Source organism: Triturus cristatus, chromosome 9, assembly GCF_964204655.1.
Source record: "Triturus cristatus chromosome 9, aTriCri1.1, whole genome shotgun sequence".
In the NCBI taxonomy this organism is placed as follows: Eukaryota; Metazoa; Chordata; class Amphibia; order Caudata; family Salamandridae; genus Triturus; species Triturus cristatus.
In genome coordinates this window covers 1,227,915,585-1,227,934,489 of record NC_140592.1, presented here as the reverse complement: position 1 = coordinate 1,227,934,489, position 18,905 = coordinate 1,227,915,585, and the positions used below count along the sequence as shown (strand labels likewise).

General features: G+C 46.1%; 1 protein-coding gene across 4 annotated transcripts in view; it reads left to right on the top strand.

The window, feature by feature from the left end:
- Nucleotides 1–18,905, top strand: part of RYR3 (ryanodine receptor 3) — a 2,047,168-nt gene that overhangs the window by 665,990 nt on the left and 1,362,273 nt on the right. For all 4 annotated transcript variants that reach the window (XM_085627314.1, XM_085627313.1, XM_085627312.1 and 1 more), the window contains 2 exons: nt 11,432–11,553; nt 17,209–17,398. In XM_085627314.1, the coding sequence (XP_085483440.1) occupies nt 11,432–11,553; nt 17,209–17,398 (312 nt within the window). The remainder of the gene's footprint in view (nt 1–11,431; nt 11,554–17,208; nt 17,399–18,905) is intronic.

Below are 18,905 nucleotides of genomic sequence, written 5' to 3'. Positions count from 1 at the left end.
AGGCAACCTCCTCGACACATTGCTTTGCATACGTCTACGTAATTATCTCCTATGCGCAAGAGTAGTCCACACTCTCTGGCATTCGACTATTGATTGAAACCTATTGACCTTGTCATGGGTCGGGTTATATATTGGCATTGCTCGCCGGCTTTTTACCCATTTTTTCCGTTGTCTATCGAGTCAATCGCGCAGATTGACACGTTGACTGTCTGTCTACGTCAGCCAAGCACGCGGACTATCTCGCGCTGGCCCCAGCTGCTTCAGTTCCCTGAAGCGAACGTGGTTGCTAGGCAACTTGCCTGACACGTCACTTTGTCTACGTCAGACAGGACTGCCCCGGCTTGTCTTCATTTAGCAGCCGGCCTCTCAGTTGCGGCTTCCTCCGACTAAGATAGGAGGTGCTGCAGCGTGAGTCGTGATCGCTGGGTTTTGACTTCCAATTTAAGTAAGCACTTACTCTTCCAATCCAGTTATCAAGTTTTCTGTACCCGGCCATGAGTTTTTCCTCAATGAACGCTTGTCCTTACAGATACTCATAGAAAATTGATTTCGGATTGGATCCGACGTATTTCATTCACCGGACTCGGCCTTCCTTACAGGAAAACGCCGTTTGAGGTGAGCTCTTTTAAGCACCCAAGTTGGTTGTGTGTAACCCGTGATTGTCGTGTTTATTTAATTTCCTAAATCGGTTTTAATGGAGGTTAATTATTTGATTAATCATAACTCTCCCTTTTTCGTACTCCTCTTAACTTTAACATTGTAGAGGCGCAGTCTCATTGTTGCTCGACAATCAGTGATAGCGGTTTATTGACGGCATCACGCGCTCTATTTTGACTTACAGAGACCCCATTGGATGAGGCGCTCTGTCCTTCTACACTTGAACGTTTGATTGCTAGGCCATCCTAGACCATAGGCTAGGTGAGTTATGGCCTCTTATTATTCAGGACCACACATTAAAATAATCGCACATTACATTATTGATACGTACTTTACTTGCTCTTGCAGGTTGCCATCGTTTATTTTAATGTCCTGATGAAGACCCTACATGACGATTTAATGTCGCTTACACTGGGTTGAAACGTCGACGATAATTGCTAGGACCAGTTCAAGACCTGTTTTCTATACATGTTTTGATTTATTCGTGAAACGGTGTCATTGTGATTTTCCTCGATACTGGCCCTCTTCTTGTATATTGTGTACATAAAAAGTTTTTTCTGTATTCGATCACTGTATATACTATGCACAATTCTGTCACTTATGTCACCTTGTCACTGACTCACTGATTCACTTTACAGTTTATTACTTTGGTAACCTCGCTTTACAAGTGATATGGGTGTTTTTATATAAATGATGCAATTTATATATAAAGAATGACATTACACCCTTCAAGTTTGGCTTTACCGTGATTTGTACTCTCACATTGTGTGGTCAACTCTTGATTGATTCCTTACCTCTTCCTTGATTCGCTTGTATAACAAAGTAATTGTTTTGCTCATACCCGACAGAACCATTGTTTTCTTGTAATAATCATACCCAGGTTCTGAGGGACACAGGGTCACCCCATTGTCTAGACATTATATTGCGAGTCCAAGGGCCAGGGTTGAATATGCCATCCCTTTTTGCTGTAGGGCATCACTGACCTGCTATGCCTGCACCATCTGTCAGGCAGCCAGCATAAGGCATTATTTTGAAAGCTACTTGCCCAAAGGGACATTCTTCAGCGTAACCTTTCTTCTTTGTCGATAGCCTTGTAAATCAGTTGATCTTTCCAGCGGTGCAGCATTTGTAGTACAGAGCATTGTAGAAAGCACAGTGTACCTCTCATGAGGTATGAAGCGGCATGAAGCGAAGAGGACAATACCACCAATACAACCTTCTACAGGACTTTACAGGAACACAATGTGGTTATACTTGTGAAAGTGGATGACTACAGGACATGTGTTTCATTCAACATACACCCTCATTTTATGAATGCAAGGACAAAGAGAGATACTAATGCGAAGTCCAAATTTTCACACTATAAAATCAGATTCAATTTAACGCCCAATCAATCATTAATTTAGGATAACTTTACTCAGGAGAAGAAGTCTGGAAATAACAGTGGTGCAATAATCCAATGCGATTCCAGAGACCCATGCTACGTTTTTGGCACAGTGCTTGGGCCTGTTCTTTGGAGTGAATTTGCCATCAGCACCTGCATCAAGCTTTCAGAATACGGACAACGGGGACTGGGCATGGACTTGTGGAATCTGTTTCAAAATTATTGTGACCAGACCAGCTTTTGTTGCCACACGAAGATGCCAAGTTTAGTTTGTTTGAGTGGACAAATGAAATATTTGACCAGATGTTCAGGCAGAAATCTGAAAAGGTCACATATGTTGTTGGCCTGACCTTTTGTGCCTGACCTGTTGGTTACATTTATTATGTGCTTTGTATACTTTGCAAAGAAGTTTATTATCAGCCAGTCAAATATTTTTATTTGGATTAAAATCACAGAAAAAAGAAAGACCGTAACTTTAATCAAATGAACATACAGTGTTAATTTTGTCACAAAAAATAAAGTTATAGTCATTGATTACTTTTGTTCTTATAAGTTCTTAGAACAACTTTAAATCGTTAAAGTGCTCATTTTCCACCGTGATTCCTTCATATTCTGTGAAAAAACAGAGCATAGGTGTATGAAGTCAGCTTCAGAAAACACATCACTTCTATATTGATTATAAAACACAGAGTATTCATTTATTAAAAAAATTACACAGCATTGAGCATGTGTGTAAAGGTAAAGAGGTTAAAAGATATGGGCCGTTGTAGACGGCAGAATATAAAAGCAGAAAAACATAGTTACTCCAGTATTGGAACTTTCATAGAATGAATCACATGCTGAATCATTCCCCGTCGCCCAGATGGGAGTCCCATCTCGACCACGGAGAATGATTCAAGCATGGGAATTCTTTGAAAGATTCCAATACTGGAGAAATACAGTTGCGGGTAAGTAACTTATTTTCTTACTCCAGTATTGGAACTTTCATAGATTCACATACTTGAATCATTCCCTGTCATTAAGTGGGAGTCGGGACTCCCATCTCTACGACAGGGAATGATTCCGGAGAACTACAGTTACAGGTAAGTGACTTATTTTCTTGCAATCCCAGCTTTTCCTTCTTGAGCAAATAATTTGACCTCTTTGCCTCTTTTCCTTATTTGACAGAAACGAAAGCAGAAGTGATGCAGTTCACAGAATCTGAACCCAAATAAAAAGCCTCAGTTAAATACTGTATGAAGGGGCATGGGCAAATGGTTTACATGCACAGAAAAATGGGGACAAAGTGCATGATCCCCTCCTATTGCGCTAAAATGCTTCAGGTGGTCATTATGAGATCTCCTGAAGTGATTTGGTTCATGTACCATCCTTTCTAACTCAAAGACCAGCCCCATCAGTATCTCAACAGCAGGTCTGGTGCTTATCAATGATCTCGCTGCAGGATCCATCTACATTGACGCCACCAGGAAAAGTCAGCACCCATTTAATCTCTAATGCCATCCAGGTGACCTGTGGCTCTGGACCCCTAGAGTCCAGGCTGCGTCCAGCCGTTACCCACCTTGCCAGTTTCACCTGGCACAAGAAGCACTGGAGCCAATGGTGAAGAATCGCTGTAAAAGTTAAGAGTTTCCACGTTCCTGGTCTGACGTGCAAGCAAGCAGATGTGAGTGCACCTATGTCCATGACCTCATTAGAGTATGTATCAGCCTGATACATAAGGGGGCATAGGAAACCATGATCCAAAGAGGAGAAATGATTGCAAAGATTGGGCACGGACTCAAAGACTGCCTCAGTCCAACCAGAGCTGTGAAGATTCTTGGCTTCCAAACACCATTCAGTGCGCACTAGTTAGTCTAGTTAAAGAATATTTTCCTCGCATGGTTTTCCTATCCATTTAAATTGCTGGGCAGATTATCCGTCGAGTTCTTGTGCCCTGAAGAAACATATTTTAGGGTGCTTCTTGACATTCTTTGATTATTAGATATTTTTCATTTGCCTTTCCACAACTTTGCTAGGGATTCATTGTATTCTGATAGAAATCGAATATCATTGTTATTACTAATTCAAATTGCGGAATTCTGATCCTGCTATTTCTAGGCCCTGGGACGCACTTTCAGCAGGTGCGGATGAGCAGCTTCTAAACGCACTGGCGGAGCAGGGGCTAGGGGCAGGAGTTCTGTCCGGCCCCCTCCCAACTTATGGAGCACCACGGTGGAAGCATACAAGGCTCCCCCAGTCAGGACCCAAAACCCACTACCATCATGTCTGGACAGCAAGGCTATTTCACTGACTTAGCTGTAAATCCCTCTAGACACCACAGGGACGCAAAGGTCCGCAGAGGCACTCTATATCAGTGACTTAACTGTGGATTCTTCAGGCAGCAGAGGCACTCTATATCAGTGACTTAACTGTGGATCCTGCAGGCAGCAGAGGCACTCTATATCAGTGACTTAGCTGTGGAACCTGCAGGCAGCAGAGGCACTTTATATCAGTGATTTAACTGTGGATCCTGCAGGCAGCAGAGGCACTCTATATCAGTGACTTAGCTGGGGAACCTACAGGCAGCAGAGGCACTCTATATCAGTGATTTAACTGTGGATCCTGCAGGCAGCAGAAGCACTCTATTTCAGTGACTTAGCTGTGGAACCTGCAGGCAGCGGAGGCACTCTATATCTGTGACTTAACTGTGGATTCTCCAGGCAACAGAGGCACTCCATATCAGTGACTTAACTGTGGATTCTCCAGGCAGCAGAAGCACTCTATATCAGTGACTTAACTGTGGATTCTTCAGGCAGCAGAGGCACTCTATATCAGTGATTTAACTGTGGATCCTGCAGGCAGCAGAGGCACTCTATATCAGTGACTTAACTGTGGATTCTTCAGGCAGCAGTGGCACTCTATATCAGTGACTTAACTGTGGATCCTGCAGACAGCAGAGGCACTCTATATCAGTGACTTAACTGTGGATTCTTCAGGCAGCAGTGGCACTCTATATCAGTGACTTAACTGTGGATCCTGCAGACAGCAGAGGCACTCTATATCAGTGACTTAACTGTGGATTCTTCAGGCAGCAGAGGCACTCCATATCAGTGACTTAACTGTGGATTCTCCAGGCAACAGAGGCACTCCATATCAGTGACTTAACTGTGGATTCTCCAGGCAGCAGAAGCACTCTATATCAGTGACTTAACTGTGGATTCTTCAGGCAGCAGAGGCACTCTATATCAGTGACTTAACTGTGGATTCTTCAGGCAGCAGAGGCACTCTATATCAGTGACTTAACTGTGGATTCTTCAGGCAGCAGTGGCACTCTAAATCAGTGATTTAACTGTGGATCCTGCAGGCAGCAGAGGCACTCTATATCAGTGACTTAACTGTGGATTCTTCAGGCAGCAGAGGCACTCTATATCAGTGATTTAACTGTGGATCCTGCAGGCAGCAGAAGCACTCTATTTCAGTGACTTAGCTGTGGAACCTGCAGGCAGCAGAGGCACTCTATATCAGTGACTTAACAGTGGATTCTTCAGGCAGCAGAGGCACTCTATATCAGTGATTTAACTGTGGATCCTGCAGGCAGCAGAGGCACTCTATATCAGTGACTTAACTGTGGATTCTTCATGCAGCAGTGGCACTCTATATCAGTGACTTAACTGTGGATCCTGCAGGCAGCAGAGGCACTCTATATCAGTGACTTAACTGTGGATTCTTCAGGCACCAGAGGCACTCTATATCAGTGACTTAACTGTGGATTCTTCAGGCAACAGAGGCACTCTATATCAGTGACTTAGCTGGGGAACCTGCAGGCAGCAGAGGCACTCTATATCAGTGACTTAACTGTGGATCCTGCAGGCAGCAGAGGCACTCTATATCAGTGACTTAGCTGTGGAACCTGCAGGCAGCAGCGGCACTCTATATCAGTGACTTAGCTGGGGAACCTGCAGGCAGCAGAGGCACTCTATATCAGTGACTTAACTGTGGATCCTGCAGGCAGCAGAGGCACTCTATATCAGTGACTTAACAGTGGCTCCTCCAGGCAGCAAAGGGACACTGTTTCAGTCACTTAACTGCGGATCCTCTAAGCAGCACAGGCACACTTTGTCACCTCCTTAACTGTAGATACTGTACGCAGTAGAGGCACATTGTTTCACTGACTTAACTTCAGATGCTGCAGCGGTAAAGGGGCATCATTTCACTGACTTACCTACAAATTGTCCAGGCAACAGAGACACGCTATTCCACTGACTTAAATGTGAATCGCCTAGGCAGCAGAGAGGCAATCTGCAGATCATCTAGGAACTACAGGACAATATTTAGTGAGTTAACTGTGGATCTTGCAGGCAGCAGAGGGGCTCTATTTCAGTGATTTAAGCGGGGTCCTGCGGGCAGCAGAGGGACACTATTTCAGTGATTGAACCCAGGCCTTGCTGGCAGCAGAGGGACACTATTTCAGTGATTTAACCCAGGCCTTGCTGGCAGCAGAGGGACACTATTCCAGTCATTTAACCAGGGTCCTGCAGCCGGCAGAGGGACACTATTTCAGTGATTTAACTGGGGTCCTGCGGCAGAAGAGGAACACTATATCAGTAATTTAACCAGGGTCCTTCGGGTAGCAGTGGGACATTATTCCAGTGATTTATTCGGGGTCCTGCAGGCAGACGAGAGACACTATTTCAGTGATTTAACCAGGGTCCTGCGGGTAGCAGAGGGACACTATATCAGTGATTTAACCAGTGTTCTGCGGCCGGCAGCAGGACACTATTTCAGTGATTTAACCAGGTCTTTCGGACAGCAGAGGGACACTATTTCAGTGATTTAACCGGGGTCCTAGGGGCAGCAGGGGCACACTATTTCAGTGATTTAACCGGGGTCCTGCAGGCAGCAAAGGGGCAATATTTCAGTGATTTAACCGGGGTCCTGCGGGTAGCAGAGGTACACTATTTCAGTGATTTAAATGGGGTCCTGCGGGCAGCAGAGGGGCACTATTTCAGTGATTTACCCGGGCCCTGCGGGCAGCTAAGGGACACTAATCCAGTGATTTAATCAGGGTCCTGCGGGCAGCAGAGGGACACTATTTCAGTGATTTAACTGGGGTCCTGCAGGCAACAGAGGGACACTATTTCAGTGATGTAACCAGGTCTTTCGGGCAGCAGAGGGACACTATTTCAGTGATTTAACTGGGGTCCTACAGGCAGCAGAGGGACACTATATCAGTGATTTAACCAGGGTCCTGCGGGTAGCAGAGGGACACTATTCCAGTGATTTCATCGGGGTCCTGCAGGCAGCAGAGAGACACTATTTCAGTGATTTAACCAGGGTCCTGCGGGCAGCAGAGGGACACTATATCAGTGATTTAACCAGGGTCCTGCGGCCAGCAGAGGGACACTATTTCAGTGATTTAACCGGGTCTTTCGGGCAGCAGAGGGACACTATTTCAGTGATTTAACTGGGGTCCTGCGGGCAGCAGAGGGACACTATATCAGTGATTTAACCAGGGTCCTGCGGCCGGCAGAGGGACACTATTTCAGTGATTTAACCGGGGTCCTGCGGGCAGCAGAGGGATGCTATTTCAGTGATTTAACCGGGGTCCTGTGGGCAGCAGAGGGATACTATTCCAGTGATTTATCCGGGTCCTGCAGGCAGCAGAGGGACACTATATCAGTGATTTAACCGGGGTCCTGCAACCAGCAGAGGTACACTATATCAGGGATTTAACCGGGTCCTGCGGGCAGCAGAGGGACACTATTTCAATGATTTAACGGGGTCCTGCAGGCAGCAGAGGGGACATTGTTTCAGTGATTTAACGGGGTCCTGCAGGTAGCAGAGGGGACACTACTTCAGTGATTTAACCGGGTCCTGTGGGCAGCAGAGGGACACGATTTCAGTGATTTAGCCGGGGTCCTGCGGGAAACAGAGGGGGACACGATTTCAGTGATTTAACCAGGGTCCTGCGGGCAGCAGAGGGACACTATTTCAGTGATTTAACTGGGGTCCTGCGGGCGGCAGAGTGACACTATTTCAGTGATTTCGCTGGGGTCTTGCAGGCAGCAGAGGGACACTATTCCAGTGATTTAACCGGGGTCCTGCGGGCAGCAGAGAGATACTATTTCAGTGATTTAACTGGGTCCTGCAGGCAGCATAGGGACACTATTTCAGTGATATAAGGGGTCCTGCGGACAGCAGAGGACACAATTTCAGTGATTTAACTGGGGCCCTGCGGGCAGCAGAAGGACACTATTTCAGTGATTTAACCAGGGACCTGCGGGCAGCAGAAGGACACTATATCAGTGATTTAACCAGGGTCCTGCGGCCGGCAGAGGGGCACTATTTCAGTGATTTAACCAGGGTCCTGCGGGCAGCAGAGGGACACTATTTCAGTGATTGAACCGGGGTCCTGCGGGCAGCAGAGGGACACTATTTCAGTGATTTAACTGGGGTCCTGCGGGCAGTAGAGGGACACTATATCAGTGATTTAACCAGGGTCCTGCGGCCGGCAGAGGGGCACTATTTCAGTGATTTAACCAGGGTCTGCGGGCAGCAGAGGGACACTATTTCAGTGATTGAACCGGGGTCCTGCGGGCAGCAGAGGGACACTATTTCAGTGATTGAACCGGGGACCTGCGGGAATCAGAGGAGCTCTATTTCAGCGATCGAACCGGGGTCCTGCGGGCAGCAGAGGGACACTATTTCAGTGATTGAACCGGGGTCTTGCGGGCTGCAGAGGGACACTATTTCAGTGATATAACCAGGTCCTGCAGGCAGCAGAAGGACACTATTTCCATAATTTAACCGGGGTCCTGCAGGCAGCAGAGGGACACTATTCCAGTGATTTAACTGGGTCCTGCAGGCAGCAGAGGGACACTATATCAGTGATTTAACCGGGGCCTGAAGCCAGCAGAGGTACACTATTTCAGTGATTTAACCGGGTCCTGCGGGCAGCAGAGGGACACTATTTCAATGATTTAACGGGGTCCTGCAGGCAGCAGAGGGGACACTATTTCAGTGATTTAACGGGGTCCTGCAGGTAGCAGAGGGGGACACTACTTCAGTGATTTAACCGGGTCCTGTGGGCAGCAGAGGGACACGATTTCAGTGATTTAGCCAGGGTCCTGATGGCAGCAGAGGGACACGATTTCAGTGACTTAGCCGGGGTCCTGCGGGAAACAGAGGGACACGATTTCAGTGATTTAACTGGGGTCCTGCGGGCAGCAGAGGGACACTATTTCAGTGATTTAACTGGGGTCCTGCGGGCAGCAGAGTGACACTATTTCAATGATTTAGCTGGGGTCTTGTAGGCAGCAGAGGGACACTATTCCAGTGATTTAGCCGGGGTCCTGCGGGCAGCAGAGAGATACTATTTCAGTGATTTAACCGGGTCCTGCAGGCAGCACAGGGACACTATTTCAGTGATTGAACCGGGGTCCTGCGGGCAGCAGAGGAACACTATTTCAGTGATTGAACCGGGGTTTTGTGGACAGCAGAAGGACACTATTTCAGTGATTTAACCGGGGTCCTGCGGGCAGCAGAGGGACACTATTACAGCGATCGAACCGGGGTCCTGCTGGCAGCAGAGGGACACTATTTCAGTGATTGAACCGGGGTCTTGCGGGCTGCAGAGGGACACTATTTCAGTGATTCAACCGGGTCCTGCAGGCAGCAGAAGGACACTATTTCAGTAATTTAACCGGGGTCCTGCAGGCTGCAGAGGGACACTATTCCAGTGATTTAACCGGGTCCTGCAGGCAGCAGAAGGAAACTATATCAGTGATTTAACCAGGGTCCTGCGGGCAGCAGAGGGACACTATTTCAGTGATATAAGGGGTCCTGCGGACAGCAGAGGACACAATTTCAGTGATTTAACTGGGGTCCTGCGGCTGCAGAAGGACACTATTTCAGTGATTTAACCGAGGTCCTGCTGGCAGCAGAGGGACTCTATTTCAGCGATATAACAGGGGTCGTGCGGACAGCAGAGGACACAATTTCAGTGATTTAACTAGAGTCCTGTGGGCAGCAGAAGGACACTATTTCAGTGATTTAACCGAGGTCCTGCGGGCAGCAGAGGGACACTATTTGTTATGTTATGTTATGTTAATCGGAGCTCATAGAGCGCGCAGTCACCAAGAGGTTTCATGGCGCTAATTGTGTGATATGTTGCGGCGGAATGAGCAAAGCGTGGATTTGCGAGTACAGCCAGGTCTTGAGGGCCTTTCTAAAACCCATCAAGGTATCCTGCATCCTAATGTCCAATGGAAAGGAGTTCCAGAGGCTCGGGGCTAGGTAGGAGAACCTGCAGCCGCCTTGGCGTTTAAGTTTGAAGACTGGGGTGGTGAGAAGTTTAAGGTGGACAGATCGGAGGTTGCGGCGTCGGGCATGTTTGACAATCAGATGACTGATGAATCTGGGGCTCCTGCAGTGCAAGGCCTTGAAGATCAGACATCCGGTCTTGAAAGCTGCACGTTGGGCGATGGGTAGCCAGTGCAATTTGGCTAACAGGGGACTGGCCGAAAACCATTTGGGGTGTTTGAATATCAGTCTCGCCGCTTGGTTTTGAACTATTTGGAGGCGCTTAAGTAGATACACAGGCAGACCGAGGTAGATGGAGTTGGAGAAATCGAGGCGCGATAGTACCAAGGAGATCACTGCCTATTTCAGTGAGTTAACCGGGGTCCTGCGGGCAGCAGAGGGAAACTACTTCAGTGACTTAACCGGGTCCTGCGGGAAGCAGAGGGACACTATTTCAGTGACTTAACCGGGTCCTGCGGGCAGCAGAGGGACACTATTTCAGTGATTTAACCAGGGTCCTGCAGGCAGCAGAGGGGACACTGTTTCAGTGATTTAACGGCAGATACTCTATGCAGCAGATGCACACAAGCTCTCTGGCATTAGTTCATATCATGTAGGCCGCACATGGACTGTTTCAGTGACCTAACTGTAGAACATGTAGGCACTCCAGCACCACAGTTTCACTGAGTTAACTGTGGATATTCGAGGCAGCAGAGGTACACTACTTCACTGGCAAGACTGCAGGCCGCTAGGCGGCCCAGAGACACTTTTTCACTATCTTAACTGGGAATCCTTTAGGCAGACAAAAAATACATTTTTCGCAGATTATACTGGCTTGTCCTTCTGTGCATAACTTTCACTGGTAAAACATGCAGTTTTCAACCATATATTTCCAGGTAGTAGCGAAAGTAAAGTCCAGTAAAGTGAGTGAGTGTCCAGTAGTGTCTGATGCTCAAAAGTAGTGGAACAGTTTTAGATACAATACATACTCAGAATCTGTGTGCCGAACGTGTGCTCATAGCTGTTTCATGTTCCTTCATCTATTTCGTTGCTGGTTGTATTGTGATCTGAACAGTAAGCTAAACCAGCCTTCTCTTTTGACCTGTGCAGGCGATCCTACACCTGGAGGGCCACATGGATGATGGTGTGCTGCTACAGCGCTGTCAGCACGAAGAGTCGCAAGCTGCAAGGATCATTCGTAACACCACCGGCCTGTTCGGCCAGTTCATCAGGTAGACTATTGTGTGTAGACACTAGAAAGAAAGGAACTGTGCCATATTCAATGCTGCTCATTAACCTGTTCCCTTGCTTGGATCGTTTGTACCTCTGCAGAACTGGCTCATACGAAGTAAGAGAAAGAAGAAGGCTACATGGAATTGGCAATATGCCCCAAAAAGAATTTTCACACTGCTCTACCATAGAGTTCGAATGGACTGTAGGTGAATCGGGAGCATGACTAGCCTTTGAATGACTGGCTCACGTCGCCTCATCGCTCACATCCCTCACTCGCTTTCCCTAAACTAGTCACTTGTCCTAGCACTTTTCACATCCCATGCTCCCTTCCAATGTTTTTACATTTCTCACTTCCCATTCTCTCCTACCATAAACCCCCAGTCACGTATACAGGGGCATACCCAAACATAATGTGGCATAAAGGCTAAAGTGGTATCTCCATAAGGCCCTAAATGGTCTGGAGTGGCTTTTTTCCATTTAGGGTGGGTGAGGTGTGGCCTAGTTCTGCGTGGGGTGTCTCTTTAGGGGCATAGGAACAAGCATTGCTCCTACTGTTGGCAGCCTTTTGTGCAAACAAGGGGTTAAAAATGATAATAATGGAATGATGTCTGGTGCAATCTCTAGTGATTAGGATTGATTCAAGCATTTCCATCCACTAGTTTGCTACTAGCTCAGTCACATGGACTCTGAACCTCTTTAATAAGAACCCACAAGACCGAAGCGCTCCAAGAGTTGCTTACGCTCCCATGCCAAATGACTGGGTCCTTTCAGCTCGGATGCTCCTCTTAAGCAGGCCAAAAACTGATTTGCATTTGGCTGGTCCCCGTCCACTTGAACACAGATATGCTAAGAAGTGAGTTAGAATATTAGAAATGAATCCAGTTCAGAGGAAATACAATTGTTAGAACTAATTCAAGCATTTCTGTCTATCACTTTTTGAAGACTGTGTTCCCAATCACTAATGCCGTCTAAGATACTGATGACAGCAGCTATCAGCCAGAGATAACAAGGTAAAAGGAAGCCACTGCCTTTGGTCCTGTGGTATAAGGTTTGTAACAGTGATTTAACAGTCGAGCCTACTTTGAAAATACTCCATGACGTTTCAAAATTGCAGGTTAAAAAATGCACTCGTGGTATAGTTTACTTGCATTTATTCTCATGGGTATCTTTCTGTTTTCTCTGGTGCAAGTAATGTCATCAGTTCCTATGGAATGTTGACATCCCTGGGAATTGACACAGATGTAGCCAATCCTACACCATAAATGACATCATGTTTCTGGCATATTCCTACAGAGGGTTGATCACGTACTGATAAAATATCTTTGTATGAACTTTGATCCCTCTTGATGTGGAGGTGAGGGCAATGTATGCACAACCTTTGCCCTATTACCAGACGATGCTTTGTGCTTATGATGCGAGTCGTCTCTTTTCAAGTCCCTCAAAAGTAGCAGGGAAATGTAGCACGTGGTAACCCCTGATGAGAACAACAGGGTTTTGTGATGTTCTGGACAGGCCTGGCTGTAGTTTGCGGAGTTTCACTACGCTGAACTCAGCGAAGTGACAAAAGAAAACTCAGCAGAGTTCCGCAAGGGGCTGAGTGCAGTGCAAACTGCCGTTCGCGCTGATCTTCCTGCCGCTCGGGTAGAAATTCTACAGTAGACACTCTGGCAGGCTCTTTGTGGCCAGCCGCACCCAGAACATAAGTGGCCTTACCCAGGACTGGCTTGTTAACGATATGTGGTAGCCTAAACATGTTGTTTAAATGCAGTTTTTCTACCTGAATCCACTTCTCCACATCACTACCAAGCCATAATTGAACTACTAAATCATAAGTGACTAGGCCTCTCAGGTGATCATCCACCAGAGGCTCAGGAGAGCTCAATGTCTACCTGTGCACCTCTGGGGCTAATGCCCCAGGACCTGCCCTCACTCGAGGGATGCCATTTCGAAACATAGGAAGCTCTGCTCTCTGTGTAGAATAATCACATTCACATGTCAGAGACACTGACAATGAGGCTGACTGCCAGTCATAGATAATCTTTTTATTCTCACTTTCTACTAGGGGAAACCTACAGGTAATCTACCCCTTCAAAGGTCTGCCACATATAGGGCCACCTATAGTAGCTTATGCAAACTATTCAGAATCCTGATTCAGACTTGCAATTCTTACCTGGCACATCATGCATGTATTGCTTCACTGACTCTTTAAAGTTGATTCTTATAGAATGCTTCTTGTAAACCTTGAGGTGGGGCAGATTTCAACCAAATCCATAATGCCTTACTCCTTGTAAGCTCACTGGAAGCATATGGGGCTTGTAACTGAGGAGGTGTTGCCTCATATGGCTTCACTGCAATAGGTCCCTCAATTAGCACCAAAGTACCAAACCTCTTGAGACCATGATGAGAAAGTCAAGTGGTCACTGTCTGATCATACTTTTTTGTTTTGTGCCTCAGCATTTCTCACAGATAGTAATATCCCCTGCTGTACTTTTTTGTCAGATTCTTGACCATCTCTGGAAAGTGCCAGAAAAAGCAGTTGACCAAGTAATTTTGGAGGTCCAACTAGAATCGGAAGGTACAATAACACTCAGAGCACTCCAGAGTCTTTCAAGAGGTCTACAAATGGAAGCAGTTCCGTTTATTGTTGACAATTCAATGATCCAGCTTTGTTTATACACTAGAAGACAGCCGACATGTGTTTCGTCCTAGATGACTTTTTCAAGGCTGTAGGTTTATTAGACACACATATGAGTATATCTTTCCGATGGAAACGGTGCACCAAGTGCAAACCACATGCCTTCATTCTAAAGGGGTTATATCGTGGGAGACAATGTTCCGCCGGCTAAAGCCAGTACATAGAGAGACCATAGCTATAATCGGAAGGTATCCTGAGTAAATATTCCATGAGAATACCTGATAATAAAGCATTGGTAAAGAGGGCTAAGACTTTTAGTGCGTACTCCAGTGGGCTGTTGGAAGACAGTGGCAGTCTTCAGCTTCTGGGAGAGGATGTGGCCTAACGATCAGTGCTGCCGATTTTGAAACTGGGGAACCAGGTTTGAGTCTCTGCATCGGCTCAACATCCTGTGATTCTGGACAAATCACTCAATCTCCCTGTGCCTACCAAAAATGAATGTGTCCTTGTGTAATGTAATTGGTGCTCATGTAAAGCGCTCCAATACTTTCAGACAGAGTTCGTGCAATATAAACATGCAACAAAAAAAAGAACAATGTGCATACAAGAGAAGCGAGCAATGGCAAATGGGTCTTGGTGTACCTGTATGCCAGGGCAGCAGATGGCCATAGGATAGTGGTATGCCTCGAACCATAGGCCATCTGGTGGGTGGTCAGTGCCTTGTACAATTTAAGGAAGTTTCCTTCGAGTCTCAATTTTCAGGAAGGACCTTCTGAATGAAGGGCCTGCACATGAACGAAAAATCTTTTTAAACTGGTTGCCGGACGAAGAGTTTATTTTGAATGACTGTCCCCTGATGCCTAGATGTCTGGTTCCACAGAAAGACTGTAGAAAGGTATTCTGAGGTACAGCCATGGAGTATCATGTTGGTAAGGCGTATATTTATGAACAGTGTTCATTTATGGAGAGGAACACAGGAGTTTTCGGAGGTGGAATAATGTGATCCCAGTGTCGTTGACCAAAGATGAGACCAGTCATATGTTTCTACACTTTTTGCAATTTCTTTGGAAGACCAGGGAACACGGCATTACTGTGATCAAGCCTGGCCATCACAACAACAATTATCTAGCCATATATATGAGTACGCTGTAACAAAGGGTGTACACCGCATAGCTGTCAGAGGTAGAACATGTATCTTTATTTGTTATTAACTTGGTAAGTGAAGGAGCAGCTGCTGTCAAATATTAGGCCCCCGGTTTTTGCTGTGAGAGGCAAAGGAGTAGGATCATAGAGTTCTACACTTTAATGGGGTTGGTTAAGCTTCATGATGTGCTGGGCTTGCTCCCAGCAGTTTGACCCTGGGGAGATGGGGTGGTGGGGTGGAGGGGCAGTCCTAGAGCATATCTGAGTGTTGGCTGCAAAAAGGGGATGGTCACTCTGATGGGTATCTAAGATACTAATCGGAGGAGCTTTAAATAGATTCTCAAGGAGGACTAATCCTTGAGAAACGTCATCGCTTGTTGGCTGAGGTTTTTACGAAAGCGTGCAAATAAGTCCAGGGCGGCCCCCACAAATCCAGCAAATCAGACACTTTGTACAAGCAACATGTTAAGGCCACAGCACAGCTGAGAGTTGCATTAGAATGAGTGTGCAGGCCTCCCCTTGGTAAAAAGACGAAAGGAGTTGCCGTTAGTAGATTTGCTGTCTAGGTGGACATACAGTTGAACACAAGATGGGCCTGGAGATGATCAGAATTTCAGGATTGCTCTTTAGCTTCTCCAGAGAAAACGGGATTATTGCATGTTGAGGGGGACTTCAGCGGACAGGGGCAAGTTGATGATATTGGTAATGAGTGGGACCAGTGAAGCCAGCTATAGCTTAGTTGCCTCACCATTACAAATGTGTTTTTTTACATTCATCTCATGAGCCATGGAGAATTCTCTTTATCCTTTTCCGGAGGTGGAGCATTAGATAATACTCAGCTAGGTTGATCTTGCATCTGAAAAGAAGAGTTTGGTTTTCAAAGTTTTCTGTGGAGCAAACAATAATGTTTTTAGGACTATCCCATGATTGTAATCCAGCAGCAGTTCTTTCTAGGAGCTGTCTAGATTGCTTGTCTAGAACTATAAGTATGTCTGTTGATAGCACTCGTACCTCCAGGTATGAATCCAGTATGTCCGGTGGTCTTCACTTGCTGAAATAAAGACAAGTGTTCAAGTGCGTGATAGCTGTGGGTGTCACTATCCTCTGCTCATTTGTTCAAACACTGCTATTTGCCTGTACAGCCCTTGTGTTCTCAGTACCGATGCACTAAACACCAGCACCTTTCATGCCTGGATAGTTCAGTTAAATCTGTCTCTGGACAGATGCAGACAGTATCATGAAAATGCAATTTATGAAAAGAGCTGCTGGTCCCTAAATCAACAGTCTACTACAAATGCTCTGTGTAATTAGGTTTGATAGTAAGGCAGTGCTCAACGATGCCTCTAACCTGCACCTACAAATATTAGCAATAATTTATATTTGCAGGTATTGAAGATTGCAAGCCTTTTTTACCAGGCATATTTCATAGAGCACCTCCAAAATGTACCTGACAACGATTGACAGGGTGCTAAAAGCATGCTGATGTGATCATGATTCAGAATTGGTAGTGGTAGGACTTATAGAGGATGATTCTGAATATTCAAGGCCTGACTTGGAGTTAGGTGGTAACTGGAAATCATCAGCTTTCTTTAGAAATTGCCAATTCCATTGGAGTCTCCCTCACCATGAGGATATTGTGATTGACGAAATATCACTAGTGGAATTTACTCTTAATTTAACACTTCCTCCGTGGATCAGAGACATTTTTGGTACCACCCAACCCTAAATAAGGCTTTTGGATCAAGTAATATGTGTCATATTTAGATGTGCTGGCAAAATGTAGGAACAGATCTTGAAAAATAATTTATTTCATGTTTTGCAGACACCAATTCCTTTTAAAATAACATCATACTTTGGCTTGTTTCGTGACTTTCAGGGATCTGGATTCTCTCACTGGAAACAATAAGACGGCACCCCTTGACATCACCCTGCCTATCGAGGAGGTGGTCCAAACACTTGAGGACCTGATCGCATATTTCCAGCCTCCTGAAGAAGAGCTTGAGCATGAGGAGAAGCAGAACAAACTCCGCTCACTGAAAAACAGACAGAACCTCTTCAAAGAGGAGGTAAGGAACATATCGACATTTTCTGTCACCATTATAAGATCCTTTTCAAAGTACCATCATCAGAATAATCTTTTAAGATGGTTACATTGCAGGAGAAAGATTGGCCTTATTCTAATATGCTCCCTCAGCACATTTGTACATCCCTGCCAAGTACCACGCATCAGACGGTACACTAACGCATTTCAGTGAGGTGATCCGCATCACCGCACAGAAATGCAGTATCATGCATTATAATTGTGCCTCCTCAGCTGTCACGTGGAGCACTGCTACAGTAATGCACTATAGAGGTTGTAGGGGCTGTGCACACTGAGCGCTGCTCCCGGCAGGCTTGAGGGCCCTGGCTGAGCTCAGTCTGCATAGTGCTATAATGTAACACTATGCACCTGACGTCGGCGTGGCATTACATATCAAAACTGGATGGTCGGAGTCAGTGCCCAATGACATACACTAATAGGCGGGTTCTTCCGCCCCTGCTGTCTCGTGCGGTGTGAACAGGCACGTGTCTGCAGTTTTCATAAAGTTTTGAACCTGACCCCTCCAGCTCACTGTCTTGTGAACCACCTGCTGGCACAGGCTGTTAGCAGTCATGGGGATCCACAGGAGCTCGATTCAGCACGTACTTGCCTTCCTTAACTTTCTAGGCAATAGAGTGCGTACGCCACAATTGATACTTCAGGTCACGGCTGGTCAAGGCTTTTATCCCCCAGTTCAAATGACAGAGAAGTGTCAAATGAAGACAAGGTACAAGATTTGGAGATACTAAAAAAGGGACAGCAGGCATATGCCGCCTTAATGGTCTCTATACGTGTTAGGCAGACTGCCAACTCTGCCGCAATGCAGATAAATTGCTGGTTGAAAAGCACAACCTTTGGGTTGGAAGGTCTAGCAAAGATCCTAGATATGCCATTCAGTGGCAACAACATTTTTGGCAAACACTTCTATGAGGCATTACAAGCTATAACAACTGATTCAGACAGTGTGTGCTCTAGGATCATTACACTAGAGGCAAGATTATATTGGCTAGCGATGGCAGTCACAGTATAATTATCGGCACAGCAGTACTTTTCATAATTATGGAACATCACAAGGATCTAATCCATCCTGGCATGGCCATGGACAGAAACAACAGAGAGGCCAAGTGTGAGCGGGTCATAAAGACAAAGGGAACCGTCAGGCCATCAGTAGGCCTATAGCAAAATAGCGTGACTGCAGGACAGATGTGGCCCCTCAGTCTGTCCTTCTTCCAATGTCCAAAGTGGGATGGTGCCCCTGCCTCGGGTCACAGGGATAGTGTGTGTGCGTAGAATTGGGATGGAAAATTCCTTTGTACAATCTCGATGATTCCAAAATTATTGTGCAAAATAAAGAGTAGCGTTTAATGCTTGAGATAGCCCCTTACGGGTGCAAGCAAACACTGGTTTCCAGAATTGTGAAACAGGCTAGTGAACATACCAATTCAGTTTGTGAGAGAACCAACATTGCAGCCCAGGAATCAGGGATACATTGC